Source organism: Motacilla alba, chromosome 9 (assembly GCF_015832195.1).
Source record: "Motacilla alba alba isolate MOTALB_02 chromosome 9, Motacilla_alba_V1.0_pri, whole genome shotgun sequence".
Classification (NCBI taxonomy): Eukaryota; Metazoa; Chordata; class Aves; order Passeriformes; family Motacillidae; genus Motacilla; species Motacilla alba.
Genome location: NC_052024.1, coordinates 16009447 through 16036972, shown reverse-complemented (window position 1 = coordinate 16036972; position 27526 = coordinate 16009447). Strand labels below are relative to the sequence as shown.

The window sequence follows — 27526 nt, the reverse complement described above, 5'->3', positions numbered from 1 at the left end:
GTGCAGCAGGAAGGAAAGACAGTGGGAAGTGCAATGTGAAAAAACAGCAAAGTAATATTTAAACATGTGTTATAGCCATTATTTTCTCCACTAAAATCAGTATTTTGGTGCCACACATCACCGTTCAAACTTACTGAAAGTTATGACAGTAAGGAACTATGGTATGTCCCAGAATAACTTAAGAACTACCTGCAATTTTAATACCTAGAAACTATTAAATCTATTCAACTCACAAAGGAAGAGTTAGGAAAAATACTCTCTCCTTGAGCCATGTTATCCCAGCACCTTTTTGATTCTCAGCAAAACATACCATAAATTATACTGGATGTCAGATGAAATAATATAAACACAGCTTTTTTAGTGCAAAGACACAAAATATGCTATAGCTGTGCCAGGTACGCTGGAGTGCAGGCACCATTCAGAATCCCCATTTCCACATTCCCAGTGTTCACAAGTCAAGCATTTACACTGAGCAGACACTGAGGAAATGAATGCAATGTTACCTTGTGTATAACACCCAAGCTGGCAGTAGCAGTAAACTTAGCCCAGTTAGTGGCCCTGGCCAGCCACTCCAAATTGTCTCTAGAAGATGAAAAGAGAAAGATTATACAAAGTTTTTCATATAGCCAGTTCCTAATCCTGCAAGCGGGGTTTAAGAGCACTGAAGACTGCTTTCAAACTAAAAAACAGCTCCAGAAGGGAAGGCTGCTAACCACATTTCCACTTTACATTTCCCTCCCCTTCATCAGTCCTGATTTTTGTCTGGTTGTAGTCAAGCTTCTAGACATGGGTGATATCAGTGAAAGATAGAGAACTGCTCAATATGCAGCCCACCAGTTCTCTGGGAGAAACTTTAGCAGAGTTTCTGCAGCTTTCCTTAAGTCCCTCGTAAAGTCAGCCCTAGTATTTCTCCTACAAGAGTCATTCAGTACTGTCAGTCTCTACCATAAGAAGATACATCTCAGAAACTCTCTAACTGGTAAACAAAGAGAAGAGAAATTCCAGACCTTCACCCTCCAAGGTGCTCATACAGTTAGCAGTCAAACAAAGCCAGTTTGTGAGGATAGAGAAAAGGAAACAATTCTCTAACACCATTAGAGTTCTGCAGTTACCACTCTGGATGTATCAAGTTAAGGAGGGCAACAATGTCGTTCAAACACCTCTAAATGACATTGTAGCTTCCTTGCCATGGATTTACCTAAGGAACTGGTCACTGGTTGTCCCACAGTGCATAAAGGAGTTTGCTATAACAGTTGCAGTATGACACACAGAATTCCTCACTGCATCCTGAAAGAACAAGAACAATCAGTAGCATCACTCAGCAAAAGGCCTGCCCAAGGTCATTTAACAAGCTTGCCAGTACAGTAGAAAAATTGACTGTAATGATCCTCAATTTAACCAGCAATTTCCCTGTAATCAGCTAATAGATTGCTAATACACTCTAACATATCCTCTAGCCATCTTTCCCATGTAAAATGATCCTTTATGTGAGTTTCTTTCAGAGATGTGATTACTCCAATTGCCACTTAACTGGAGAACCACCCTGCTCTGCTTCCCAGAACCAAGCACTCACAGTGAATGCTGCTGACGTTCCCAGGCCCTTCCCAGAACTCTACTGCAGAATCCTGAACACTTCACCAGCAGATGGAAAAGATTTTCCAATACATTTGAAATGTCATCTGAAACAGATGAACCCCCTAACAAGCAACCCCTACTACTTTTACTGATGATGTGCATCTTACTTCACAAATTAAAAACTTCTCCTATAGTTTCTAGTAAGCTTTTAAGAATCTAGTTTACCTGTAAGTTTTCATTTGCCCACCCTTGAGTAACACCTTCCAAAACAAAACCAGTTACTCCATTCACTAACTCTGTCTACATTACAGTATCTAATTGGTTTTGTCTCCCACATGAAAATATTGGTTTTTACTACATACCAGGATTCCCTTGCCAAGCTGAAGGGCTTAATAACATCTCAACCAAGATACCAACAAACTGTAACCTATAGTCCTGTCTGACTCCTCCCTTCCCAACCAGCAGCATTTGCAATGGATCTGACATGGAGCTGGAGGGCAAATTTTGCCCATCTTACTGAACAGATGAAAAACAAAACCACCAAAAAAAAAAAAAGGGTGAGAAAAAGATGAGTTGCTATAACCAATTAAAAAAAAAAAACAACTAATTAAAATATCAACATGCTACTAGCATCCTATAATTAAAAACAACACCAGCATGGTCAAAACAGACACAGGATGAATCAGATAAATCCAAGACAATCATATTTAACAAAGTCTCTTACCTTTGTGTTTTTGAGGATCATGAGATCTGTATTGTTGTTTCGTATTAAAAACTGCAGATGTAACTCAATGGCCATTTCCCCACTTAAAATTTTAATCATTTTTGAGATCTGGTCCTTAGGCTCTGGGTTCTTCACATACAAGCAAAAAGGAAAAAAAAATTGATGAGAACCCAACTATGACTCTGTTAAAATATAATTCATGAGAAGCCACTCTGGTATGTTCCCATCACCATATTCCAAAAGCTATCATGTTTTAGGACTAAAAAGACATTGTTTCTGTCCTTGGTGCATAAGCCCAAACCTCCCAGAAATCAGATGTTTTGTACACAGCAGTGCAGGTGGGAGAAGAGACTCTTCAACAAGAAATGTATTCTTTCATTGAAAGTGAAAGAATACAGGTGGCATCTGACAATCTGACATCTGACAACAGCAAGCTGCTGTTTGGCATTACAGAGACAGTAAGTCTCCTGCCAGAGGCAAACCCCTTTTATAAATGAACCTGTATTTCCATGAAAGCTTTCATCATAGACAAGGCCACAAAGCTACAATACTTTGCATGAGCCTGTGCTGAGCTGCAGCACCATTCTCAGCAGCAGTTAAATTTTAGGCCCTTTCTTTTGGGATGAGTTAATTGTTTCAATATCAAAAAGCAAACACACGAGCCAGATCTTTCTGTCTCTTTTTTCAGAACTCAGTAATTCCTACTGAACTCTGACCATTTCCCACTCTCACACAGCTTTCAGTATATGAACTGCTGGACATTATCTGGACATTAAGTCAGATTTTTAGCCCTCAGAGATCATCTGTCACCTTTTCTCCAAGAAAGATAGAAAAGGAATTCCATTCTTTTATTAGCCAAACCAATTTAGAAACCCTAGACATCCAAAGAGAACAAGTAAGAAAAACTAAGTAAGGTCTGTTTCAGAAATAGCACTCACAATTTCTGCAGACCTCCCTGCTGCACAAGTGCTTCCTGGTTTCTCTTCTGCTTCCATAGCATCACTGAAATAAAACAGAAATGAAAAATGCATCACTTGCAACAAGTCAGGAACTGTAATTATGGCTGAACATTGTCCTGGAGGAGTAGCCTAGGATTTGGAGATGATGACTGGAAAAGAGGACTTTGATAGAACAAGGGCTGACTATCTGGAGCTTACTGCTGAGCAGAAAATTCCCCCTTCACTCAATTTTCAGGGAACTTGAAGACAAAGGCCTGGAAAACTCTATTCTCTATTCCACCTACAGAGACAACAAAAATGAAGATGCTTGTAGGGAATGAACAGACACAGTTGAGAAAACAAGGTCAACAAACAAGGCATCAAGGATAATTATATCCTCCCCTAGAAGCCTTGTGGCTGTCACGATTAGCATGGATCCTAGAATGTTGACAAGGAAATCAAACATATTAAGCTGTTGTTAGCACCTTGTTCTAATGCTTCACAGGCTGACATAAATTATTCTGTGTCTTGCCTTTTATTTCACTGGAAAAGAAGAGAGGAGGAGGAAAATGCTTGCTGTGTCTGTGTCACTGATTCAAAAGTATACTCAGCTCCACAGCTGGATAAACCCCTATTTCAACCAGCCTGGATCTAGGTGGGATTCTCCACCACACACTAACAAAGAGTGCTGGGAGGAGGTTGTGCACAGACATGAGAGCTCTGGTGAAAGTACCAGTAAGCATTCTATGGTGATTGCACAGCAGATGGAGAACAAACTTCTTCTGTGCTGTCCCTGAGCTGGCTAGCAACCTTAGCACAGATTGGCCAGTTCTCCTGTAAGTCACCAAAAGAAGAAATAAAGATGACAGAATGGCTAGTGCCAACTTGGATTTTTCTTAACAGCAGGTTCTTGCAGTTAAAATCTCAGATACTGACCACTGAACGTGTTTTTAAAAACTTGAAGTAGATTTGAAGTAGCTCTTCTGAACTGCAAGTACAAAAAGGTCTGTTGACACCACAGTAGCATCTGATCTCACTCTTCCCATAAGCTGTTATGTGAAACCCAACTTGCACATAGCTGTGATGAGCTTTTTCCCTGAACTTCCCCCTTCCTTAGCTCTGCAAGTTGCTGCCAAGACCACATATCATCAGCATTCCCAAGCAACTCATGCTGTAGCTTAATGAATTACAGCTCATTAGCTGAACCCCAGTAGAACTGCTCTGTGCTTATCTCAACTGCAAAGAAAATCCCCTTAAAAACCAGTAGATTTTGGTAATACACAATTTTGTTTTGAGCAAATAGCATGTCTTGCCTATACTTAAGTAAAGGGGAATAACTTGATAGCTTGTAAAAAGCATCCATACGTGGAATATGAGGCACCCTTAGAGCAGGACTGGAGCCACACAAGTCCACCACCTCTCAAGTCAATCTCCTGACCTGTCTTTCTCGGATCCAGGGACAGTGCCTGTGTTGGTGGATCCAGGCACGGAGGCAATGGGAGTTCCAACCGTGCGCAGGTTCTGGATGACAGAAGACAGGAACTGCTGACTCGCGCTTTCATACAGGTCAAAGCAAATTTGGTAGGCCATGAGGAGGTTATCATCCTTCACCAATTTTTCCAAGATGTCACTCACAGCCTGTGGGTCATCCAGGAATATCAGGCACTGATAAGGAGAAAGGGAAGAACAGAAAAAAAAATAGGAGAAGACATTAGATACTTCAGAACAAGAAAGCAACACTACCCAAGGCCACACTGCAATGCTCTCATCTGCTGCTCCACAGAACACCCCCTCCAAAAACAGAAAAATTTCTCTCTTTCATTGAAGACAATAGAAAACTCAGAAGGGTTTTCATAGAAAACCAAGACTTGTCCTACTAGACACAGAAAATCAAAAGCACATTGAAGAAGCCCCAGTCATACTGTAGGGAAGCCTCAGCTGAAATGAAACAGGCATAATACTGATCATGTGTACATGGCATACCAAGACTGGCAAAGATCTGAGAACATCTGAGCAACTTCACAACTGGTTGTCTAAACACTTTCAGACAATGGCTTGCCAAAAAACAAAGCACTGGAAACGTTCTTGTGAGGAATAAATAAAATTCCAAGCTGTGAACCTACCATCTGATACTCCCTACATAGGCTTAAAATATTCTGTCAAGAGTTGTCTGTGTCCTCAAACTGCCTTTGAACGGATTTCTTTCTCTATAAATTGACCAAATATGCAATCTTTACATCTCTTTTTCAAGTTGGTCTCACTCTGATATATGCTGGAAGCACGCAACCAGGAAAACATATTTCATTTAACTGAACAAAAGACAGAGAACAGGTAGATGTCACACCAAATACACCTAAAGAAGTGCAATTTTTTGTAATCTTTAAAGATGACTTTGAAAAGTTTACCTGGCACACATTGATGAAGTCTGGTTTCTCCAGATTCATGTAGATTTTAACTAGAACTCTCAAGACTTTGTTACGAAACTGTTTGTTCTGCATCAAAGACATACAGAGCTTCAAGCTGTAGGCCAGCATCCCAGGAACATCATTCTGAAATAAAATTCAGGGATATCAAACATCAGACTGACAAGCAGGATTTAGAGAGGAAAATAAAGCTACCCTTTTTCTACTTTAAAAGGCAGACCAAATGTGCATATGAATCATACAGTTTCCTTTCCTATTTTCAGAAAAGCCTATATACACATGTATTGCAGTTTAAAGAAAAAACACTATCAAAATCATGCAGGACCAATATTTAATTCAGTAACTTATAAGTACAATACGTATCTTCCCTTCACCCTTCCTGTTCAAACAATCAGTTTTGAACGCGGTGAAATTCACTGCACTAACATAAAATGTCAGGAAAACAAACCATGCATCAAGAAAAGATGAAGCCTGAGAAACTGATTTGGTTACTAGACCTCAGAAAGGTAATTGAAAATGAGGGATTTTTAACAGGCAAGTTATTAAATGCATAGGACAACAAAGAGAACAATGAAAGTAAGATGGATGCCTCATGATTATCACTCATATACAGAAACAGGAAATATCCAAACATACATAAAAGTTGCAAACTGAAAAGTTGTAAAATTTAAAGGATTCAAGCTATGTGTCTGGCACATGATTGAGATACTACAGCATAACAAGATTGCACACAACTGCTGAGCTGCTGCAGATTAATATAGGCCAGCTTCTCTTACTGCCACTAACAGTAACACAACTTACCTTAAACCCTCAGTGAAAGATTTTAAAGCCAAGGTGCACCATCTTGGAGTCAGGCCAGACCAAGACTGCACAGAGTCACTGAAAATTACAGCAGCTCACCCACCTACTGGAGTTTTTTCTTTTGCTTGCCATTAATAAAGCACTTACCCAGCCCAAAGGATCCCTCCCCACAGTGCATTACAGCAGTTGACAGACACAATTAAATAAAAAGGCTGTTCTTACATCATACCAGTATTGTATCTTCACCAGCAGCTGACAGGGAATACCTTAAGAAGAGGGCACATAGCCAAGCTTCTTGGGAATATTTTCCCATAAGCATGTAGCTCAAGGATTTTCTAAAGGTAGGGAGGATCTTCCTATACTTGACAGTCCTGAGTGGTTCTGCTTTCCATGAACACACTGAACTGAACATCCCTGAGTTTTATCTTTTGTTCTGCTCATACAAAACAGGGCAAGTTCCACAGCAACATGGATCTTGCACTTGACTTCTGGATCCACACCTGGAAAAGCTTAGCTACAGGCACCTCCTGTCTCTTGCACATACCGACTCAAGGATGGTTTTCTCAAAGATGTCCAGCCTGCGTGTCTCCAGAGCGATGCCAATGGCCTGCTTGTACTTATGGTCATCCAAGCACCGCTGGAACATTTTGTTCACTATCCCTTCCAGCCTCTCATCCACGGGTTTCTTCTCCCCTTCCGGCAGCTCTGCATTCTCCACACACTGCTTGGTATAGTGGTCAATACATTTTGCTGAAGAGATACGAACAAATATGGGGGGAAAAGTCAAGTTTCCAGGTTTTTGCAGTTTTGTGCAGGTGAAGAGACCAGCATGTGCATGAACATGTTCTACCAGCAAGTACAGTATGGAAAATTATACATTTGTGTAGTCATATACAGATAATAGTGGAAAACACTTCTCTTATCTCCTAACAAACTCTGATTTTAGAGCTGAAATCAAGTAGTATTTTGAAAATTAAACCAAAGATATGATATTTTCTCAAGAGTCATGTTAAATAAATGAGAGAACAGCAGTCGGAGACTTCCTAGCTTCACTGCAAACACCAGCTGGGGAGACTGAAAGCCAGCCCAGCTCCATCATATCCTGTAAAATATGATGTAAAAAGCAAGTCACTCCAGCAGATGAGATTTTTAAAAGACATTCAAATTATACCTACAGTCAACTGCTGACTTGCCGTCTTATTGTGGGTGGATAAACACAACTGTCCCTCTCAATTAGGTGTGCAGCTACACTTACCAGTCAATTATTTCCAAAGTCATGCTGAAATTGATTATAAAATCAGCACACAAATGAGAGAAAGGACAATAAACAACCAAAACAATTTTCTTGTTGGGAATTCACTATAGAATAAGTGAATAAGGGTTAGAATAAGGGTTAAGGATTAAGAATAGGAAAAGAACTCCAGAACTCCAAAGTCAGTTCCATTACGGAATCCCAAAATATAAGAAAGTACAAATAAACTGGGCAAAATTAACTGCAGCATTGGTTTAAATGAACACAAAGACAGCAAGAAGAATACAGAGAAAAAAGCTAAAACAAGTAAAATATCAAAGTTACAGCAGCTTTGACAACACAAGAGCTTTCCCTTTGCAGCAACAGTTCTTTACCAATGATCGTCTCCACATATTCCGAGTTGTCGTTGACATTGAAGAGGTCACCAGCTCCCAGGGCATAGTTCAGGGATTCCTCAAAGGCTCCCAGGTGGTAAAAAACTTTAGAAGCAACCAGAGCAGCAAACTGGCGGCTCCGAAAGCCTTCGTCTTCATAGAGAACTTCACTGCAGAGGAGGGAGAGAAGAGCATCAGCTCTGTGTGCTCAGATGTTGTTAAGGCCACATGACTCAAGTACAAGCTTGACTGAACTTGCATCTTTGGGACCACAGCTCCAACCCCATGACCACACACATTACAGATTTCTAGGAAATATGGAGCTACATGCTGTAATAACCATTGTCAAGAAACCAAAACTACATCCACTTCATATCCCGTGTTCTTTTTAAGCAGTATTAAGTGTCTTCTCTTACATTTTGTCCACTGACTCAGAGATTTCTGCCCAGAAGTCATTGACAACAGCATTCAACTTGTGAAGAGCAAACTCCTAAAAAAACAAAAAAAAAGGTAAAGTTATATTATATTAAAAACGCATTTACCACCTTTCCCCAGTAAAAATGAAGTACATTCTAGGGTGAATATCATGAACGCGGACCATTTCAACAGCAAATTCTATTTTAAAAGATCTTTGCAAGCATTCACTAATCTTTGCAAGTGCTTTGCAAATAAAGAGCTGCTCACTTCACAGGTAAGACAACTCCAGCATTCCTTCCCATAGCCTCTCTCTGATGAATGACTGGCTGATGTGTCTGATAGGCGAAATTGTGACAACCTTTGTGTAGCACATGGAATCAACCTGTGACCTACAGCAGCCAACTCTATTTATCTATATGGACACAGTACTTCAGATGATAAACAAACCACAATCAGCCCACTTGTAATCAGCTCACAGCAAAATCAGGGATCATTCAGATCCATTACTACCTATGCCTGTATCCAAGAAAGACAATTAGGGAATTACAAATATTGAAAAGTGCATGTTCCATCAACACACCACCATTGTGAGTGTTGGTGTTGTGTGGATTCATACCCTCTGTGCACTGGAAAGTTTCTGTTGCTGTTTTCTTCTTGTACTATTACGGGGTTTTTTTTCCCAAGTGAAAACTGTAACCAGGATTTTGTTCTAAATTGGTTAAATTATTCTAAAAACCTGAGCTGCTCTTCAGCTTTGAATTTTACATAGTCAAAATGCAGCCTCTGGAACAATTTTAAGTAACAAAGCTCCATTACCTCCAGAGAGAAAGGAGCGTTCAAGAATAGAGATTTTTGCATTTGAAGCCTCTGTTTGATCCACGCTCAAAACAAGGAAGTTTGCAATCTGTTATCATTTATTTAAGCCCTTTCTTTTAGCTTTCAGGCTAGATACAATTTAGCGCCCACCTGCTGCTTTCCAACCAGAAATTACTGAGATCTGCTCCTTTTTGATTTTAAGTTCCCCACATAATGCATTTGCTGTTATTTGCTTTCAGATGTAAGAGCTTACCTTGAGCTGCGGCTCTTCTTCATCCAGAAGAGAGATAATTCCAGCTGCAAAACAAAATCAGTTACTTTTGGTTTCTCTGTATCAAAAGTAAGCTTGTCATTTAGCTCAAAACCAACAGAACAGGAAAGAAGGCTGTCTCTGGAATGCTGATATTAAATCTTCAGTATAAAACTTCAAAGATCAGATTCAAGTTTGTATTAAATATAGCGTAAAATAGCTCAGAATTTATAACTGAAAAGGTACTTTATTTATAAAAGGTGATCCTTCCTAGGGGAAAAACAAAGAATTTTTCCATGCCAAGGAAACTGGCCTCATGGATGAGATGTGCCTCACAGCTTTATGCTTTTGACTGCTGATCCTGTCCCAGAACATTTGTACAGTTACAGAAATACTGTTTAGCTGACATAGCTGAGAGGTTCACAGGAGCTCATCTGAAGAACAGGGATAGGTGGTTTCATTGCCAGACTGCAAAGATGCAGTGGAAAGGGCTGGAATTTGATCTTATCAAAGTCCAACACAATTCACTGCTTTAAGTCTTTAATCTGTTGTACAGCTTGACAACTTCTTTAAATCTGAAAAAACACATGTAACTGGAAAGGCCAGCAAGCCTTTGGAGGGCTGAACCGGGCTTCCAAAAGATCTTGACAGATCTAAAAGGAGCGTGTGCAGGTCCAAACCAAAACGTACAAACACAGAATCTGAACAGTACAGAGGCTAAAGAGAAAATGTGATCAATAATATAATTTGGCTGCAGTGGGAGGCAGGGAACCCAAACCTCACACAGATGTGTAAGTGAGAGCAGTTCTTGGCAGATCCATGAGGCACCTTCCCTTCCCTTGGCACCCGCTGGCCAGACCCTGTGCTCAGTGCTGGGCACCCCGTTTGAGCCCTGAGCAAAGCAGGCTGTTGGGAACAGGGAGCTCTGGCAGCCAGCTCCTGAAGCGTGGCTGGAGGCTTCTCACTGCTTGGTCTACAGACACCCAGGAAGGGTGCAGCCTTCGGGGCAGCTGCCAGCAGGAAGGGAATACTCTGATCTGCGTGTCAGATACTGACAGGGAGAGTGACACCAAACTTTAGTGAAGCCTCAAAGAATGAGGTCTGATATCTGAAAAGTTTTCTCACAAGAACACATTTATTCCTTTGCTTAATGAAGTTGCAGAAACTCCATTATCAGGTATTGTTCTTAAACACCAGGTTAGACACACATCCATCAGTAACAGGGATTGAAGGAACACCATTGGGGCTCTTCGGCAAAGAAGGAAGATTCAGCAGCCATCCCACTTCCAGCCCCTCCCAGCTGTTTCCTGCATCTCTGCACCAAATATTTGCTTTGGGCTTTTATTATTACTATTATTATTATTATTTAAAATAAGTTCCTGCATTTACCTTATCTGTCAGGAGAACGCAATCTCACTCCTACACACCACCTACATACCTCGCTCCCACATACCATTTTTACATTTTTTAAATGCCTCTTAAACTAATTCCTACTTTCCCTCAAATAAAATAAAGACTTAAACAAAGCTAAGGGTTCAGAAAGAGAAAGCTCGCTGGACACTGTCACCCTCTGCACGGTTTCTCTCGCCAAGCCGCATGTTAATTTCTGGCCTGAATATTTCTGGAAATACTTCCTATATTTTTTTACACTATCAAGTTCCCCACAGACTGACAAACACCGCGTAACATCCCAGTCCTCACACGCTTCCTTATCCCGCTCTCCTCAGACCGACGTTTCCTCTGCACGGCATTTGCGTTTCTGAACTCCAAACCCCTTCCTCCTCCCCCTCTCCAGTCCCTGCTGCACCTGCCGAGTGCCCCCGGTTTCGCAGCCAAACCGCGCCGTTCGCTCGAAGCGGCGGAACCCGCCCGCTCACACCGCGGGACCCCGCACCGCCACCGGAGCCCCCGCCAGACGCCGGCAGCAGACGGACACGGCACCGGGCTGCAAGAGCCGGTCGTGCCGGACCGCCAGGGTGGCCTCTCTCTGCCGTCCGGGGGTGACCGGGGCGGGGGAGCCCCGTGACGGGCGGCCCCGCGGAGCCGCGGCGGTGCTCAGTCACGGCCCTGACTCAGCGAAACGCCGGCGGACAACGCCGCCCCGCGCCGCAGCCTCACCGGCCGAGGTGATCATGGTGCCGCCCGGCTGCCCTCGGAGGGGGGGTCGGGGAGGTCCGAAGGGTCCGGGGGGGGTCGGGTCGGCTCCGCTCCGGCCCAACCGCGGTTCCGCCGCCGCTGCCCGGCCCGGAAGTGCAGCCAAGGGCCTCTTCCGGCGGCTCCGCGCTGCGCCCGGGAGAGGCGCCCGTGAGATCGCCTGCGCGGGACGGCGGAGAAACAGGCAGGCAGGAGCGGGGCAGCCCTGCCGCCGGGGGCTTGCACCGCCTGCCGCCCCTCACGGGCTGCCCGGCTCCCCCGCGGCCTCCCGGGGCTCCCCCGCGGCCTCCCGGGGCTCCCCCGCTGCCCCCGCGGGCTCCCGCGCCCGCAGACCCCACACCGCTGCCGGCGCGAGCGGGACCGCGGCTGTGAGCTCCCCACGAGTGACCCCGCCGGTGCCCGCGTTTGTGCCGTGCCCAGAGAAGCGGCTGCTTCCCCCGCCGGCACAGGCCGCCCGCAGGGGGTGGGCATCTGTAGGGGCATAGCGTGTCCCAGGGCAGGGCAAGGATCAGCGATTTTATCCCATGGGTTTAACACGTGCCGGCCGCCTCTGCGGCACAAGACGGATGGGATACCCAGGGTGGTGGATTTGCACCAGGGAAAGTCCAGCTCAGGAGCAACGATGAGCAACAAGAGACTGAAGTGCCCAGACCTCGGCAGCATTCATTTCTCCTTGATGCTACTGACTAGGAAGAAATACCCTATGAAGGGTATATATTGAATTCCTTGAGGATGCATAATGGTATCAGTTAGTGAAAGTTATTAATGAAAGTTACTAATGAAAGCTTATCAAACTCCGACCCACAATGCCAAGAGGGACTGCCCTGCTCTTGGACAACTGGGAAGATGTCCAGCCTTCTCCATTGCTCCACCTGGACTGCACTCAGTTCTGATCTTCTGCATTTCAAACACTGGGGTCACTTCCATTCCATCCCAATATCCATTTTTCTCAAGCCAAGATAAATATGAGTTAAGCTATACATAATGCTGCTTCAAGGATAACACCATGGCAAACAAATAAGCACATTCCAATTTGGAAAGTGTCTTTATTTTACAAGCATGTGATAGTGCCCTTAAATTATTCAATTAATTAAACACGTAAAACTATCTGCTTACACCTCCAAGTGCACAGATAGTGAAAAGAGAAAAGGGAAAAAAAAAAAGTAATTCAAGTCACTTTTATTCCTCAGTGAAAGAAAAACAATACTTTTGGTCAAATATATTCTCACTCACACTGCCTAAGGCCCAGGCAGTTCATCCACTTCCAGCAGTCTCTTGCAGGGATAAACTTGCATGATTTACCTCAAAATTACCAGTAAATAAATCCAGTGGATTTGCAGCACTAAGGGAGGTTTAACTGCCAGTCTGTGCTCTTGGATCACCTCTTCATTGGAGAATGCTTAGCAGCAAAGGCTAAATGCTGCAAGAAAATAAAGATTCCTGCTGGTGAGTCCTGCTTGACCCACCTAACCAAGGGCTTTGCTGGGAAATACAGACCTGCACAGCCACCTGGGCCATGCAGGGATGGAGCAGGAGGGAGCCTTAATCTCACCAAGATGCACTGAGTGCTCAGTGCTGACATTTGGGCCAGTGACACAGCCACCCACAGCGAGCCACTTGGTTACATTTGTGTTTTCCACAGGTCATTTCTCCAGAAATCCTGGAGGCTGGAAGGAGAGCGGGTCAGTGCCCTCTCTGCAGAGCAGCATCCCCTGCTCCAGGTAAGAGCTAGAGGGATGCCAAAGGCAAACTGCTGGGGTAGAGTGCTGGCCAGAGCTGGCAGGACTCCAGACACTTCTGCTGCCAGTGGGGAAGAAGGAGCCAGAGAGAGGACAGACATGCACAGAGGATGCACTTTGGCAATTCACCCAAAGTAGAGGCAGGCAGGTTGAAATTTCTGATCTGAGCTGGAGGAAACTCCTAAAGGAAAGCCAGGCTTGTGCTCAAAATAAAACTAGACCTCTTTGATGTTGCATAAAGAATTAAAAATATATTTTTAACATTAAAGTAATATTCCTTGTAAACCAATGATTTCTGGTTAGTTGTGTTGCCCCACAGGCTACCGGCAACCCTTTGGAACTACTTAAATATATTTTTTTATATTTTTATGTTTATTTATGAAACAGCCACCTCTTGTTGTGCTGCAGGCCACCTCCAAACTGTGCCACCATGCCTGTGGAGATCTCCCAGGTAAGATGGCTCTCTCCTGTAGCCCCATCTAGCAGCAGCCACACCTTAGAGCCCACCCGCCACCCCTCCAACCCAGGCATCCCTCAGTTAGCCTATGAGCACCGGGACAAGCCAGAGGGACAGATCCCGCTCCCGAACCCCACTCTGGTCCAGATGCCAGTACTATCAGTATCTTTCATGTTATTCTTGCCACTCAAGCTGGGCTGTTACTGCATTCTTCTTGTTACACTGTTACATTCATGCCTTTTCAGTAGCTGGTAGATCCCGGCACTCACATTTAGTCCTACTGCAGTCTCCAAGCTGCTGTATTACTTCGTTGGGGGTTTTTTGTGGGTTCTTTTGTGGGGGTTTTTTTGTTTGTTTTTTTGTTTTGTTTTGTTCTGGTTTGGTTTGGTTTGGTTTTTAACGGCAAAGAGGGTGGGAAATTCCAAGCACCAATAAAGTAGGAAAACAAGGCAGCAGAATCAGTCTGCCAGGGAGGCCGGTCCCAGCAACCTCAGCAGGGAACTTTGCTCAGAAGTTGAAAACATTTCTCATTCTTCAAACAGGTGGCTGCATTTCACACTCAAAGTCCCAATGTCATATTGCCCGGGATGTGGGGTACATCCCCAAAGGGCTTCTCAGAAGCCCAGTGTCCAGCAGCAGCTCCAAGTGCCCCGGGGCAGCAGGGAATGGCTCTCTGGCACAGACCCTCTGTGTTGGTGGCAGCTAAAAATACCCTGACAAGTTCAGCCAAGCAGCTTTTCCCTGGAGCTGTGGGTCCTTGGAGGAGAGGGCCTGCACCAGCTCCTCCTCCCATTGCTCCAAATCCACTGGGCAGGTCTGGGATGTGGACTGTGTTGGATGCCCAGCAGCTCTAGGTGCCTGTGCCTTCAGCAGCTTCTTCACAGTTTCCACTGGGGGAAAGGCTGGCCAGAGCCACTTCTTCCTCAGGGTCCTGCAGGTCATCTGCAGGGAGCAGAGAGAGGTCAAGGCAGACCTGAAAGGAAAACCCCTCTTCCCAGAAAATGCAGCTTAAGATGAAAAAAAAGCATGGGCTGAAGCAATTGATATATACTCACAACCTAAGCACAGCTGATTTTTTTTTTCAAAACTGATTTTCATTTTGTTTTACGAACTTAACATTGCATCAGCAAATAGAGCAAAGGAGCACAGGGCCTAGCTCCTGGCCTCCTGAAGTCTCAGCAATCTCAAAACAATTGCGTGGCCACAGGGTGTTGCCTGCCTGGCACTGACAGCAAGATCAGGCACTTCTGTTTTCTGACCATGTAGAGAGGGTCTCACAAGCCTTATATGTCTCACATGTCTCAAAGATGCACAAACTGGGCATTCATTTCAGTTGTTTTGTCTGACTCTTATGCTCTTTAAGTATTTTATATATTTAAGAGGCATTTGGACAAGGCCCTTAATAACATCCTTTAAAATCTGATGATCCCTGAAGTGCTCAGGCAGTTGGGCTAGATGGTTATTGGCGGTCCCTTTCAAGTGAAAATATAACATTCTGTTCTAGTCTATTCTATTCTAGTCTCTCTTTTTACAGTGAAGGAGCTTTCCCTGCTCTTTGTGCTTCATAGTACAACCTGGATCTGCACACCACAAGCCTTGTAGCCTCCTGCATAAGGCCCTCCTGCAAAAAGAAAGTCACTGCTGGGAAGTGCAAGTCAAAGTGCCAGCCATGCACAAAGGCTGAATGCTATGCTATGTGTCACCTGAACAATTTCCTTTAGAACTGGGGAGCCCATGGCTGACTGCTCTCTCCCTTCTCTCTGCCAGCCCTAAAAGCAAATGTTTTGGGAACACTCCTTCCACTCATGCTTGCAGAAAACATCACATAATATCAGGGTGCTTCCAATTCATTGATTAGACAGAGAGTAGTTCTGCTTCCAGACATTCAAACAAAATGCAGCTGAGTTCAGCAGTGCTTCCAGGGATGTATTTGGGTACCAGACTCACCGTGATTTTGTTTAGACAAGCAAAGGGTCAGAAAACAAGGAAATGACAACAAAGCAGACACATGTGCTGGTTGTCTTCAGGTTTGGGCTAAACCACAGCCAGGGAAGCAAGGTCAACTGCAGAGCTGGAAGTAGCTGGAAGAGGCTACCAGCACGGGGCTTGGGCACCAGAACCACCAGGGAGTCATGAGGAGCTTCTGACAATCACAACAGAGTACAAGGGAGGGAGCTGGGCATACCTTCATGAATGTTGTTTTCAGCTTTCACTTTGTAATCTTTTCTCCAGCTCCCCTGGTTCCAAGAAATGCACTGCAGGAAGGATGGCAGCCTCCACCTCTCCCTGTCTTTCATGTCTTCTGAATAAACCAGAGAAGATGAGTTCAGACTGGTAGCAGGTCAGCCCTGCTGCTTCTTCACCTCTCCCTCCTGGCAACAAAACCAGGTCCTAGCAACAAAACCAGGTCCACTCCATAAAGCCCACCACTGGAAAGCACAGAGCAACTCCTGGCAATCCTTATTTTTGACTGAAACCTCTCTGCTACCCTGGAAATTTGTCCCGGGTGTAATTTTGTACTTTGCCACCTCTGCCAAAACCAACCTGGATGTGGCAGCCAAGAGTGAGCAAGAAACCTGGCAGCAGCTCAGCTGGCACACATGCTGAGGCTGGGGACTTACACAGTTAGAGAATTCCCACAGAAGGAAGTTTTCCTTTTGCATTGTCACACAGCTTCTACCACATCAACCTGTTTACTGCTCCCTGCTTTATTAAGCAATTTTCCCCTCCCATGGAGACCTGCTGGACACGGGGTCTTGCAGCAGAGCACTGAAAACTGCAGCTGTAACTTTTTGCAAATTGCAGAGAGCATGTAGTCAATGTATGGTAATTATTCTAGAAGACAACAAAGTCACTACAGACTTTCCAACCATTTTAGTAAAACACTACAGCAGCCTGTAAAATACTACAGCAGCATAATTTTATATGGTCTCCAACAGCAGCAGTTCAGTATCCCCATTGAAATATCATCCAGCCTTTCATCTCCTAATCAGATAACAAATGATAAACCCCTTCAGTGTCCTTCACTTTATCGAGCCATTGCAACACTAAAGGGCTCAATGTCTTTCTGGCAGTCAACAAACAAAAAACTCCAGTGCACTGCCTGGGGTGCACTGCCTGAAGTGTTCAGCTGCTCTTTGGAGGCACAGCTACGCTTGGGATCCCTCTGTCCAGGTGGAGATTTTGGAAAGCAAAGCTCACAGAAGCATGGAAAGGAGTTGTCCCTGCCTGAGGTTGAACCCTGAAGATGATGAGTGTCCTCATTACACACACTGGGGCACTTACATGACTCAGAGCACCAGGCAGAGCATCAGAAGTGAGTGAGCACACACAAGCAGGCTATAACACCCAATCCTGCTCCTCCTGCTCCCCATTCTCCACAGACAGCCACAAAAATACATATACTGAGCCAAGTACCAGCAAAGTGCCAAGGCAGAAAAAAGTACCAAGCACCAGACTGCTGCGACCAGAGCTGGAGGATTCGCAGATGTCTGGGAACACACCAGAAATTCTTGCAGCAGAAACAATGTGAGGAAGACAAAAGCATGGGAAAGGAGAGAAGCTGGAAAGAGCTGTGTGCCTCAGTAGAGAGGTGGCAGAAGACAGCCCTGTGCCCTCGCTACCAGCCACCTCAAAGCTCCTCAACATTCAGGTCCAGGATTCTGGGCTGAGCTGATAAAAAGGAGCACCTGAACTGCAGCTGATCATCCCCATATCCCAGCGATCCCAGGAGACCCTGTCAACCCTGTGGTGCTGAAGGCAAGTGGCAGGATGCCTTGAGGTAAAGCCAGCAAGACAGCAAAACACCCAAGCTCTTGGAAATGCTGGGGAGCAAGGTAAAAGTGGGAAAAAATGAAAGAAGGGAGGAGGAAAGGGAAACAGCCCAAGACAAACTATGCCAAAGATTAAAGTGTTTTATGTGGCAGCTGCGAGAGCAGAGCCTGCCCAGCTGCCCATCACCCCACACTGACACACAAACCCAACTCCCCTTTCACCCCAGGGCAAATGCTGCTCCTCAGGTCTGGCTGACACCCAGCTTTCATCCTGCCATCCTCACCCTGACATATCATTTTACACACAAACAACGACTTGGTTTTGTTACTTATTCATTATGCAAAATCAGCACAAGCATCCTCCTCATGCAGGAAGGTCAGGTCCTGCCTGCACCCTACAGCACAGGCCACATCCCAATCCTGCTTCCCTTAAGAACACACATCCAATCAGCATGGAAGGCCACCATGTCATGGATGGCCACAATGTCATGGCAGTCAGCTGCCATATCCCTGTTATCCATGAGCTACTCTAGTGTTTCCCAAACTGCTGGGAAGTCTGTCCACCCTGGCTGCCAGGTCTGGGAACCTCACCAGAAAGAGGCAGATCCCATTGGAAAGGCTCTAATCCCACCAGCATGAAAGAGATTTCATTGGGAAAAGGCAGATCAGATTGTGCATGTGTAAAGATCCCATCAGTAGTGAGTGGCCCAATCCCAACAGGAAAAGCCAGATCCCATTGGGTCAGGAGAAGCTCCCATCAGGAATTGTCAGATCCTAATGGGAAAAGCCTGACTCCATTGTAGGGGAGATCCCATGAGGAGAGATCAGGACCCATTAGGATGGGGTAGATCCCACTGAGAAGAGGAAGATCCCACAGGAAAATGGAGCAAATCCCCTGTAAAAACCGGGCCCCGGGTGAGGGAGGGAGGAAGGGGTCCCCCGACCCTGGTACCTGCGGGGTGCTGCAGGGCAGCCCGCAGGGCGCGGCAGGCTGCGGCTCGGCAGTCGCCTGGGCTGCCCGGGTTGTACCGGGCCGCCTGCACCGTGCCGGGCGCCGGGAAGTGCCGCCGCAGCGCGGCGTCCAGCACCGCCGCGTCCTCTCCGTCCCCGCCGGGCAGCAGGACGCCCACGACGGCGGGCGGCGGTCCCGCGGGAAGGCGGCCGCGCACGTCCCGCACCATCTCCCGCAGGCGAGTACGCGCCCCGCGGTCCCGCGCCGCCCCGCCGCCGCACAGCACCAGCAGCAGCCGCGCTCCCAGCGCCCGGCGCCCGGCGCCTGGCGACCGCCTCTCCCGGCACCCCGGCACCGGCGCCGGCCCCGGGCACGCTGCGCGCGGCGCCTCGTCGTCCAGGAGGTCGCGGGCGAAGGCGGCCAGCGCGGGCGCCGCCGGGGCCCCCTCCGCCACCTCGGCCACCAGCAGTACCGCCCGCCGCCCGCCCGCCCGCTCCACCAGCGCCCGGAGCTCCTGCAGGTCTGCCGCCGCCATCCCCCGCCGTGCTCCCTGTCCGGCCTGCATCCGCATGTTCCCCGGCCCCGGCTCCGCACCGCCCACTGGCCCGCACCCGCCCCGCCACCCTGCACCAGCCCCGGCCCCGCGAAGAGCAACACCCCGGGGCAGCGGGGCGAGAGAGAATCAAGGATCCCCCCCCTTTCAACCCGGACCCGCACAATCCAGCGGGGTGAATAGCCTCTGCCTGCTGCCGGGTGGGCACAGCAGAGAGGCTAGTAAAGAGCCCCCGGATCTGCCACATGACCAGACTCAGAGCCCTCGCACAGGCTGGTCTTCTTGACAATAAGGAGTTTATAAAATTCAGGCAAAAAACTGCACTGTGGAGGGGCTCGAAAGGTGAGAGGGGGTTGAGGAGAGGCCGTGGTGGCTGCAAAGTGGGACACACAAGAGGTTATGATAGAGGATCAGCTGATCATGCATCCCCAAGGTGTCCTCTATGGTGTGGCATCTCATACCCCAGAGCAGCAATAGAGTGGCCTCTCTGGCATCACGTGCACTATGCTGCTGCACAGCTTGGCCAGGCTATAGCCACCCCTGGAAACGATTCCTCTTTGGGAAACAATTACACCCTCAAAGGACATACCCACCCCACTGGTCACGAGAACATACCTGAGCTGCAGCCCCCACACCACATGCTGCATCTCGCATCCATCAAAGCACAAATGTTTCCAGGGACGTGTGTGGAGCTTTAGTCAGGGCTTCAGTGCTGTCACTTGTTACACTTATATTGGTGATTCCCAACACATGTATTGGGATACACTCAGCCACAAATGTGGCTGAGCCATCGTGCCTGCTGCCTGCCCATACTCATGGCCATGTGTCCCCAAAGCCCAGCAGATCAGCAGCCAAAGTAGAAGGAATGTGCCACAGACTGATCCCCAGGCACAACAGCGGCGTGGCAGCTCATGAAGGTCACAGTGTGGCACCAATTTTAATCCAAGGAAAATATTTCCCCCAGTATGGCAGGCTTAGCAAACACTGCCCCAGGCTAGTATCATGGTGAGGGCTTCAAGAGAGACTTTCTGCCCTGGGTCCTAGCAAAAGTAGTTTGCTCATGGACAAGTGCTGATAAGCAAATGAGACAGGGTGAAAAGGGGAAGGTAAAACAGAAAGATTAGGCTCCTCTTCCAAAGATCAGGGTCTCCAAGAGCCCATGCCCCCATGCCAGTGTGGTAGCCCTGAGAGTAACTGTCAGCATGGGAGGGCTATAAAGTCATAATTCAGTAGCCAGGTCTGGCCTTAGTGTTGCCCAGATTTTGTATTTACAAGGATTTTTTCCTCATCTGTTCAGAAGCCTGTTCATGGACCTATGGACAAAAGTCCAGGGTATAATCAGCATCATGACTTGTATCAGCAGCGGCTGGGGACAGGAACACATGCTAGTCCCCAGAAACCATCATCTCTCTGGAAAACTGCCACGAGATCCACAGAGAGTTTATGCTCCTCATGAGCTGCCAGCACAGCCTGTGGTGTAGTGGTACTGTTTAAAGCCTGACTGATGTACAGACTATTACAGCACGGCTCTCACAGAGCTCTTCCAGAGCAGCATGAGGCCAGTGACTTGCCTAGAGATGCCAAGATGCCTGAGGCATTTGGAAGCTGGCTTTCTAGCTGGCAATTCCCCAGATTTATGAAGATAATTCTTGCAGAGAAGGTATAGAAAAAATTGGAGTTTTCTTCCTAACTCAGGTACACCACTGGCTACTTCTCTGCAGTGGCCTCAATGTTCAAATTGCCAGCACAGCCACTAAAACTAATATTTGGGACCATGCAGAGCTGTTCTTCATGGCCACTGCAATTCTTTAGTTTATTTTGGGTACACATGTAATACTGTCAGCACAGGCTGGTTGGAAAGGTGAATGTCACCCACAATACCCAAACAACCTTGTTTACATTTCTTTACTCATTAACAGGGGTAAGATATAACACATACAACTCCCTTTGTGTTACTTAAAGAGGTACAGCTCAAACAGTTCAGAGGCAGTCATGAGCTCAGCAGCATTTGTAGTCCTCCATAAAATGTCTTCAGAGCCCTGTCAGGAATCTGAGCAAGAACTCAGATGTATTTAGAAAACCTGACATTCCATCAAACATCCATCTGACAGTCACGGTTGCAGAGAATCACCATAGACAGCCCTAAGCTTTAGCTGTCCAGAGCAGACAAAACATCTATTCATTTTTGACTTCAAAAGAGGAGTGAAGATGCTTGGTTCAAAGAAACAAATTTGGCATGTATATTAGTAAAGCCTTGAAGCCTAAACAACAAAAAAAGCTCCACTGCCTTAGAGCCTGCATTTACAAAGATTAACCTTTCTTCTGAAGAGAGTAAAAAGAGAACAAGGATAAAGGATTCTTGTGCCAGTTTTGATGATAGAAGAGCAGAGACACTGAATGAGCAAGAAGGAATCTCTAGGAGCTGTTCTGACCCTCATGTCTGATGACCCAGCCCAGCTCCCTAAATTCATCCTTTCCGTAGCTTTGGTGCTCACAGGGACACTTGGAAAAGCCTCTGAGCCAGCTAGGAGATGGAACTGGCTGCAGATAAGCTAAGCCTCAGCAAACCTTTGTACATCTGCTCTTCCATGGATTTGTTCTCCAAACTTGCTTCGATTATTACTTTGAAAAACACATCCTTTCTAGATACTGGAAAGCATGTGTTTTACTTGTGTAGCACTACCAGGTGTTTGCAGGGCATTGCTGCAAGCATTGCTCACTCACTGAGCTCTTCATCCCTGGAGACCTCCTTGGGTTGCCCAAAGAAGTAGCAGAGGAGGTAATTGTGAGAGAAGAAAATTCCCCAAACCCCGCTCCTGCCCCAAACATCCCAGTCCCACTGCTTCCCTTCTAGCCTGCCTCCTGTTCACTCCTCCATGGCTCTTATTTCCTCCACTGACCTTCCTCAACATCCTCTCAATCTTTCTGGCCCCTGAACCCAAACACCTTCCCACTTTTCACCCACTGGAGCTTGAACTTTGTGTATCAAACCAGACACGAACCCCTTATGTGATGAGTTCAGTCACAACTGAATCCAAACTGGATGGTCACACTGTTCTGACCCAGGTCCCCTCACCCCAGATCCAGCCACCTCCAAGGCCAGCTGAGGCAGCCCCACTTTTGGTCCCAAGGCAGCTGGTACCAGCTCAGCCCTGGCCTGGATCCATCCAAGTTATCACAGCCCTCTGGCCTCCACTAGGGGAGGTTACACACCATAAGCAAATAAAGTTGGGAAGTCCCTGGCACTCCACGTCTGGGGCATGGCCTGGCTTCCTGATGGGGAACCTCAAACTTTTTTCTTGTCTCTTTTCTCCAAAATGCTATTCCCTCTAAAAGTTGCCCATCTCTGCAGCTGTACTAAGTTTCCTCCTGTTTCCTTGAGTCACCATCCCCTGCTGGATGGCAGAAGGGCATAGGAAGGCATGGCTGAAGAGGAAGATGGAAACCTGGCACAGGGCCACGTGCAGAGAGCCCAGTGTTGGTCGGTCACACAATAAGAGGGATGTCCTTCCCTGCCCTCTTAGAGACAGATGGAGCCAGCCTATCACCCTATTCCACTCTTGAATTCTTCTCACTGGAAGATGTTGATGCGGCAATGAGTATGAAATCAGACCCAAGGACCACTTGCCTTCTGCCTCTTCTGGCCTTTTTTCTGGCTGTCATCAGCTGGATCCTTGCCTTTGGTTTGAAAACAGGACCAAGAGTAGCTGTTCACAGCCACCAGTCTCCATTCTTTCCCAGTACACACACACCTTCGACACCAACAGTCCAGCTTTTCTGCACTTACCTTTTTCAGCGCCTCTTAAAAATCACCTCAGACCTCACCAGGCTGGGGGGCAATAGCTGGAACCACTGCACACAGACACAGCCCCTCCTGCCTCCCTAACCCTGCCTTGCGCATTCTCCTACTTCCTTCTCCTAAAGCCCCTTCTTGGCATGGCCAAGCTCCCAGGTTCTCAGAACTGCTCCCTTTTATAAGGCAAAGGGCAGATCCATAGCTTCCCTTGAGTTACTGGAATGAACAGAGCAGGTCAGTGTGGATCTGCCGGGTTTGCCAGCCCTGAAAGAGGCCACAAAGGGGCCCTTCTCTAAGAAGGCCCTTCTCTTCTTCACTCTAAGATTTCTCTGTATTCACCCAGGATTGGGTGGAGAATGCAGCAAGGGTGCAGCTTGAGAGCACCCATGGATGGCCTTCTGCCTCCTCTCCTCCTCAGCTCTGCAGGTGATCACACTCCTCGTTGTCCCAGCCACACATTCCTGTGGCTACATCACCTGCCCTTGCAGGGCATTCCTGTGCTCCAAAGCTCTGGCCAGAATTTCAGCTACATCTCAGAGTTTCTTCCCCCTTTCATCTTGACAGTGCCCCACATCACCCTGCACAGAAGTGCCTGGACAAAGTACAAACATGCTGCCAGAGGAAAAACTTGATTGCTGCATGGACTATGCCTATGGTTATCTGTGTGTTTCAGATGCTACAGGAAATAACAGACACAGGACCTCGTTGTGGCTTCTTGCTTTGAGGATGTCCTAATATGCTGATCTTTTGAAGCCAAACTTTCTTCGCTCACGAACAGCCTGAACATGTACATGTCTTGCTTTGACTCAAGGGAACTTTTTCTTCATTAGCTTGACCAAAAACCAATGTCCTCAGTAATGAAAGGCAGAATTCATCTAATGGAAATGCACATGGAAAGTCTCTTCCACAACAGAATAATTGGGTCACCTCATTCCAAAAGTCTGCCAAGCACCAGCACCACCCAAACACTTACAGCAAGGTTGTTTTGCTTCATAAAGCCACATCCTTAAAGATCTGGAAAGAATCTGAATTTGGAAAATAACCTGGAGAATCCTTTCTCTGACAAACACTGGTTTACAGGATCTGTACTGCCCTCAAATCTCACCCCTTCTGTACCACATAGTAAAAACCCGCAGGTTCAGCAAGTTTTGCAGCCTTAGATAAAAGCTTTAAAGCTTATAGATACACACAGACACTGAGAAATGAGATAAATATCAGGTGTTTAATCCTTTTTTTGATGATAATGAAGATCTTAGGATGACAAAAGATCTACAAAAAACACCAGAGAAAAAATACATATAAACTCCCAATGCAAAAAAGTGCAGCTACCTATAGTGCTTTGCCATGCCCAGAGAGGATGGGAAATGAGTTCAGATATTAAGTGGGTAATTGGACTTAAAAATATTCTACTGCTCCCACAGTTCCTCCCATCCAAAATAACCCATTCCAGAAACTCAATCTGCTGGATGTGTACATGCTTGTATGTAAGGTCAACTCCCTGCTACAAAGAACCTGGGAGGGTTTCAGGAGTTTTGTTCCTGATGAGAACCATGTAGCAAAGACTCCTCCATCCAGTTTCTCCTGGGAAAACACAGTCTGAGGCCTTAGTCTTGAGTTTCTCTGACTATTTCAGTTTTGGGACAATTTAAAATCTAGAGGGTTCTGGCCCGCTCTGACTCCCTTTCTGCTGACAGCTTTCTTAGGGATAGGTTTCTTAGGGACATTTTGATAATCAAGGCATTTAATGCAAAGCAGAAACCCAGTGATTTTTGACAAAAGTTTCCCGGGGCAGATTGTTCAGCCAATGCAGCAAAGAACTCTGAGCTTTGTGGCAAGGACAGTGTGATGCTGAGGGCACAGTGTCCCCTTCTGGCAACAGCCAGGCACTGAATCTCATCCATGCAGAAGGTCTGGGCAGACAAGCAGGTCAGCAGGAAGGAAGTGTTCTGCAAAGGGACATCCAGCAGGACAGTGCTAAAACCAACCTGACAGGTTTGGTTGCCCAAGGTAATTCATTCTCCATCTGTCTTTGATATCTTCTCTTGCCTACGTTCAGGCAGAACTCGGCAGTATCTGAGCTCCGGGAGTGAAATAACAAATGGCTCCTGGGAGTCAACTTCTAGGGGAAGAAACACAAATGATAGAAGAACACCTGACACCATCCTGTCAAAGCTAAGGCCTGTGGCTACCCAAAAAAGGCTGGAACATCCCTCCAATGAAGAACTCAGCGTCAGTGAGGCTGGGGAGCAGTTAACATCATCACAGAAAGCTCCAGCAGGGAGTCAGAACTGCAGCTCTTACAGTGAGCAGCATTTCCACTGCCATGTGTGTTTTGGGGTAAGGTAGACCCAACACTATCTGACTTGAAGAGGGAACACGCTCAGCTTGGACACGTTGTCCATCCCCATCCCAGCATGTAAACCCTCATTCTCATTTCTGGCTCATTTTGCCTGCAAGGCCCAGCTTGTCTTCCCTCTTGTATCTGAATCTGAAGCACCACTTCCATCTACACTGTTCCTCAGGCTCTGCTCTGTTTTTGTGTCTCTCACCCCAGTGTCTAGCTGTGTCATCCAGTTACCTTCATGGCAGTTCAAGGCTTCTCTCAGTGCCCTACAGGCAGCTCTCTTTGCCTCCAGGACACCTCCAGGCTGGCCTGGGCTGTAAATTGCAGTCTCTACAGTCAGTTGCAGGGCCCCATCCAGCACACACTGCATTCTCCTCAGCGCTCTCACTGCCTGGTCCAGCTGCTCCTGGGAGTCAGGACGGATCATCACAAGCACCAGCACATCCGGCAGGCAGGGGAGGAGGCTCCTCACGTCCCGGACAGCTTCCTCCAGGTGATCCCACTGCATGAGCCTTTTCAACACACTGGCTTGCCATAGCATAAAAATCAGATGTGGGGGAACCAGGTCCTCCTCTTCCTTTCCCTCACTCTCTGCCTGCTGTGGTTTGTGCTTGATGTCCCCTGTGCCACACAGGTCCCGGGTAAAATCCACCAGCAATGAGGGAGCTCTTGACTCAGCGTGGTCCACCTCCATCACACCCACCCGTCCATTCCGGCTCCCCAGCATGTCCAGTAGGTTGAGGAAATCCCAGGTGGTTCTGTCCACGAAGGAGGCCTGCTCCTTTGATGCCATTGCTTCCTCTCACACGTCAGTTTACTGTGCTGCTGGGGAAAGGAGTGGAAGTAGCAAAGCCAATTGCACAGCACAGGCCCAAAACAGGCAACACCGGCTGCTCTGAGCAGCCAATGTTGGGTTGGGTAGGACCAAATGAATGTGAAAATAGCAGTTTTGATACAAAGATTCACAAATTGCAGGCATGTGCTTTTGGGGCTGGACCTCCCAGGAAAAGGCTTTGTACCTTGGCAGTCTGGTACAATAGAAAGAAGTGACAGGGGAAAGAGAAGGGATAATTATGTATTTTTGGGCATCTTGTATCAAACTCAGGACTTACTACTGTCTCATCAGCAAAACCCAACTATATGATAGTGACCACAGGCCTACAAACCTCTTGTTACAGTTCACTTTGCTCATTACATTATCTCTTCTGTAATGCCTAAAGCTGGACATCCCATTCATCCTTCTTTGAATCCAACGTGTCCCACCTATTGGTAGTTGTGGAAGACTAAAAGCCCCACCTGACCTGGCCCAATATCCTGTAAGCTACCATTTCTCTACACACGTTGAAAAAAAGGCAGTTTTCCATGGCAAAGGCTCTCCTGCTGTGAAAGACAGCACTGGCAGCAGGCTTAGGTCTTTAAGTGCAGAAAAATAATTTGTATACAAGAGGTGAGTAATTGGGTCAAGTTTTTAAATTCCAATCCAAAGTAAAGTTTTGATTTACCCAACAATGTATTCTGCACACACAACTACTCCACCTCTTTCAGAAAGAAGAGGATTAGCTGTGAAATACCAGCCCACTGCAGGAGACTTGCAAAGCCAACAGCTCAGAGGGCTCCATGACACACACTGGCAACAGGGCCAGGCAGGGAGAAGGAAGCTCTCATGCCCTGGGAAGGAGGGACTGCCCTGGAGTGGGCTCAAGGTGTGGTTGAGCCAAAGACTCACCTGCCTGACCGACTAGGGATGCTTTCAAAATGATGGAACTACTTGGTGTACGTGGAACTGCTCTCACAAGGTATCCACAGGTCATTGTGGGACTGTGACATCAGCAGCAACCGTGACAACCTGTACCTGCCTCAAACCTCCCTTTAAACTACCCAGTATTTTGGGGGGATTTTCAGAGATAAGCAAATGAGCCTTGCACTTCACGACTGTCAATTCATTTTTCACCACCTTATTGTTCAGCAAAACTTAAAGAACTATGGAAGTGCTGAGAAGATGCTCACTGCCCTACATGACACGCTGGAATAAGGCTGGCCAAGAAAACGGCATTAACACTTGGGCACCACAGAGCTGTGCAATGAAAATGTGTTTAAATTATTTACACAAAGCAGACACTACAGGCACACGTGCTGCCCAGGTACACATGGGCTCATTATCAGGGATTCCACCAGAACTACTATTGTG

General features: G+C 46.8%; 3 protein-coding genes across 5 annotated transcripts in view; all 3 read right to left on the bottom strand.

The window, feature by feature from the left end:
- Positions 1–11833, bottom strand: part of PSMD1 (proteasome 26S subunit, non-ATPase 1) — a 66222-nt gene extending 54389 nt beyond the window's left edge. Inside the window, exons 1-11 of the mRNA XM_038145215.1 lie at positions 11689–11833; positions 9574–9617; positions 8504–8577; positions 8088–8257; positions 7006–7211; positions 5643–5786; positions 4676–4902; positions 3238–3301; positions 2300–2428; positions 1199–1287; positions 504–582 (exon numbers count right to left, since the gene is read on the bottom strand). Of these exons, the coding sequence (XP_038001143.1) occupies positions 504–582; positions 1199–1287; positions 2300–2428; positions 3238–3301; positions 4676–4902; positions 5643–5786; positions 7006–7211; positions 8088–8257; positions 8504–8577; positions 9574–9617; positions 11689–11704 (1242 nt within the window). The 5' untranslated portion in view covers positions 11705–11833. The remainder of the gene's footprint in view (positions 1–503; positions 583–1198; positions 1288–2299; positions 2429–3237; positions 3302–4675; positions 4903–5642; positions 5787–7005; positions 7212–8087; positions 8258–8503; positions 8578–9573; positions 9618–11688) is intronic.
- Positions 11834–11969: 136 nt separating this feature from the next.
- C9H2orf72 (chromosome 9 C2orf72 homolog) lies at positions 11970–19322 on the bottom strand. 3 transcript variants are annotated; one of them, XM_038145225.1, is made up of 3 exons: positions 18646–19322; positions 16106–16222; positions 11970–14893 (listed from the first exon to the last, which is right to left on the bottom strand). In XM_038145225.1, the coding sequence occupies exons 1-3, from the start codon at positions 19214–19216 to the stop codon at positions 14883–14885; spliced, it is 699 nt and encodes a 232-aa protein (XP_038001153.1). In that variant the 5' UTR covers positions 19217–19322; the 3' UTR covers positions 11970–14882. The 3 variants fall into 3 exon arrangements, with proteins under 3 accessions (XP_038001153.1, XP_038001152.1, XP_038001151.1); XM_038145224.1 differs by having other exon boundaries at positions 11970–14862; positions 16106–16219; positions 18646–19319; XM_038145223.1 differs by having other exon boundaries at positions 11970–14862; positions 18646–19317.
- Positions 19323–24063: 4741 nt separating this feature from the next.
- LOC119704706 lies at positions 24064–27506 on the bottom strand. The gene is made up of 2 exons (XM_038146321.1): positions 25573–27506; positions 24064–25113 (listed from the first exon to the last, which is right to left on the bottom strand). Exons 1-2 carry the CDS (start codon positions 26129–26131, stop codon positions 25007–25009), a joined length of 666 nt encoding a protein of 221 aa, XP_038002249.1. The 5' UTR covers positions 26132–27506; the 3' UTR covers positions 24064–25006.
- Positions 27507–27526: the final 20 nt, after the last annotated feature.

Coding starts and splice junctions, on each gene's coding strand:
- C9H2orf72 (XM_038145223.1), bottom strand. CDS start 19,216: ATGCGGATGCAGGCCGGACAGGGAGCACGGCGGGGGATGGCGGCGGCA. Junction 16,223..18,645: donor TGCCCTGCAGCACCCCGCAG/GTACCAGGGTCG, acceptor TGGTTTATTCAG/AAGACATGAAAGACAGGGAG. Junction 14,863..16,105: donor TGAAAACAACATTCATGAAG/GTATGCCCAGCT, acceptor TGCTCCCTGCAG/ATGACCTGCAGGACCCTGAG.
- LOC119704706 (XM_038146321.1), bottom strand. CDS start 26,131: ATGGCATCAAAGGAGCAGGCCTCCTTCGTGGACAGAACCACCTGGGAT. Junction 25,114..25,572: donor AGCCTTGAACTGCCATGAAG/GTAACTGGATGA, acceptor TTCTTCCCCTAG/AAGTTGACTCCCAGGAGCCA.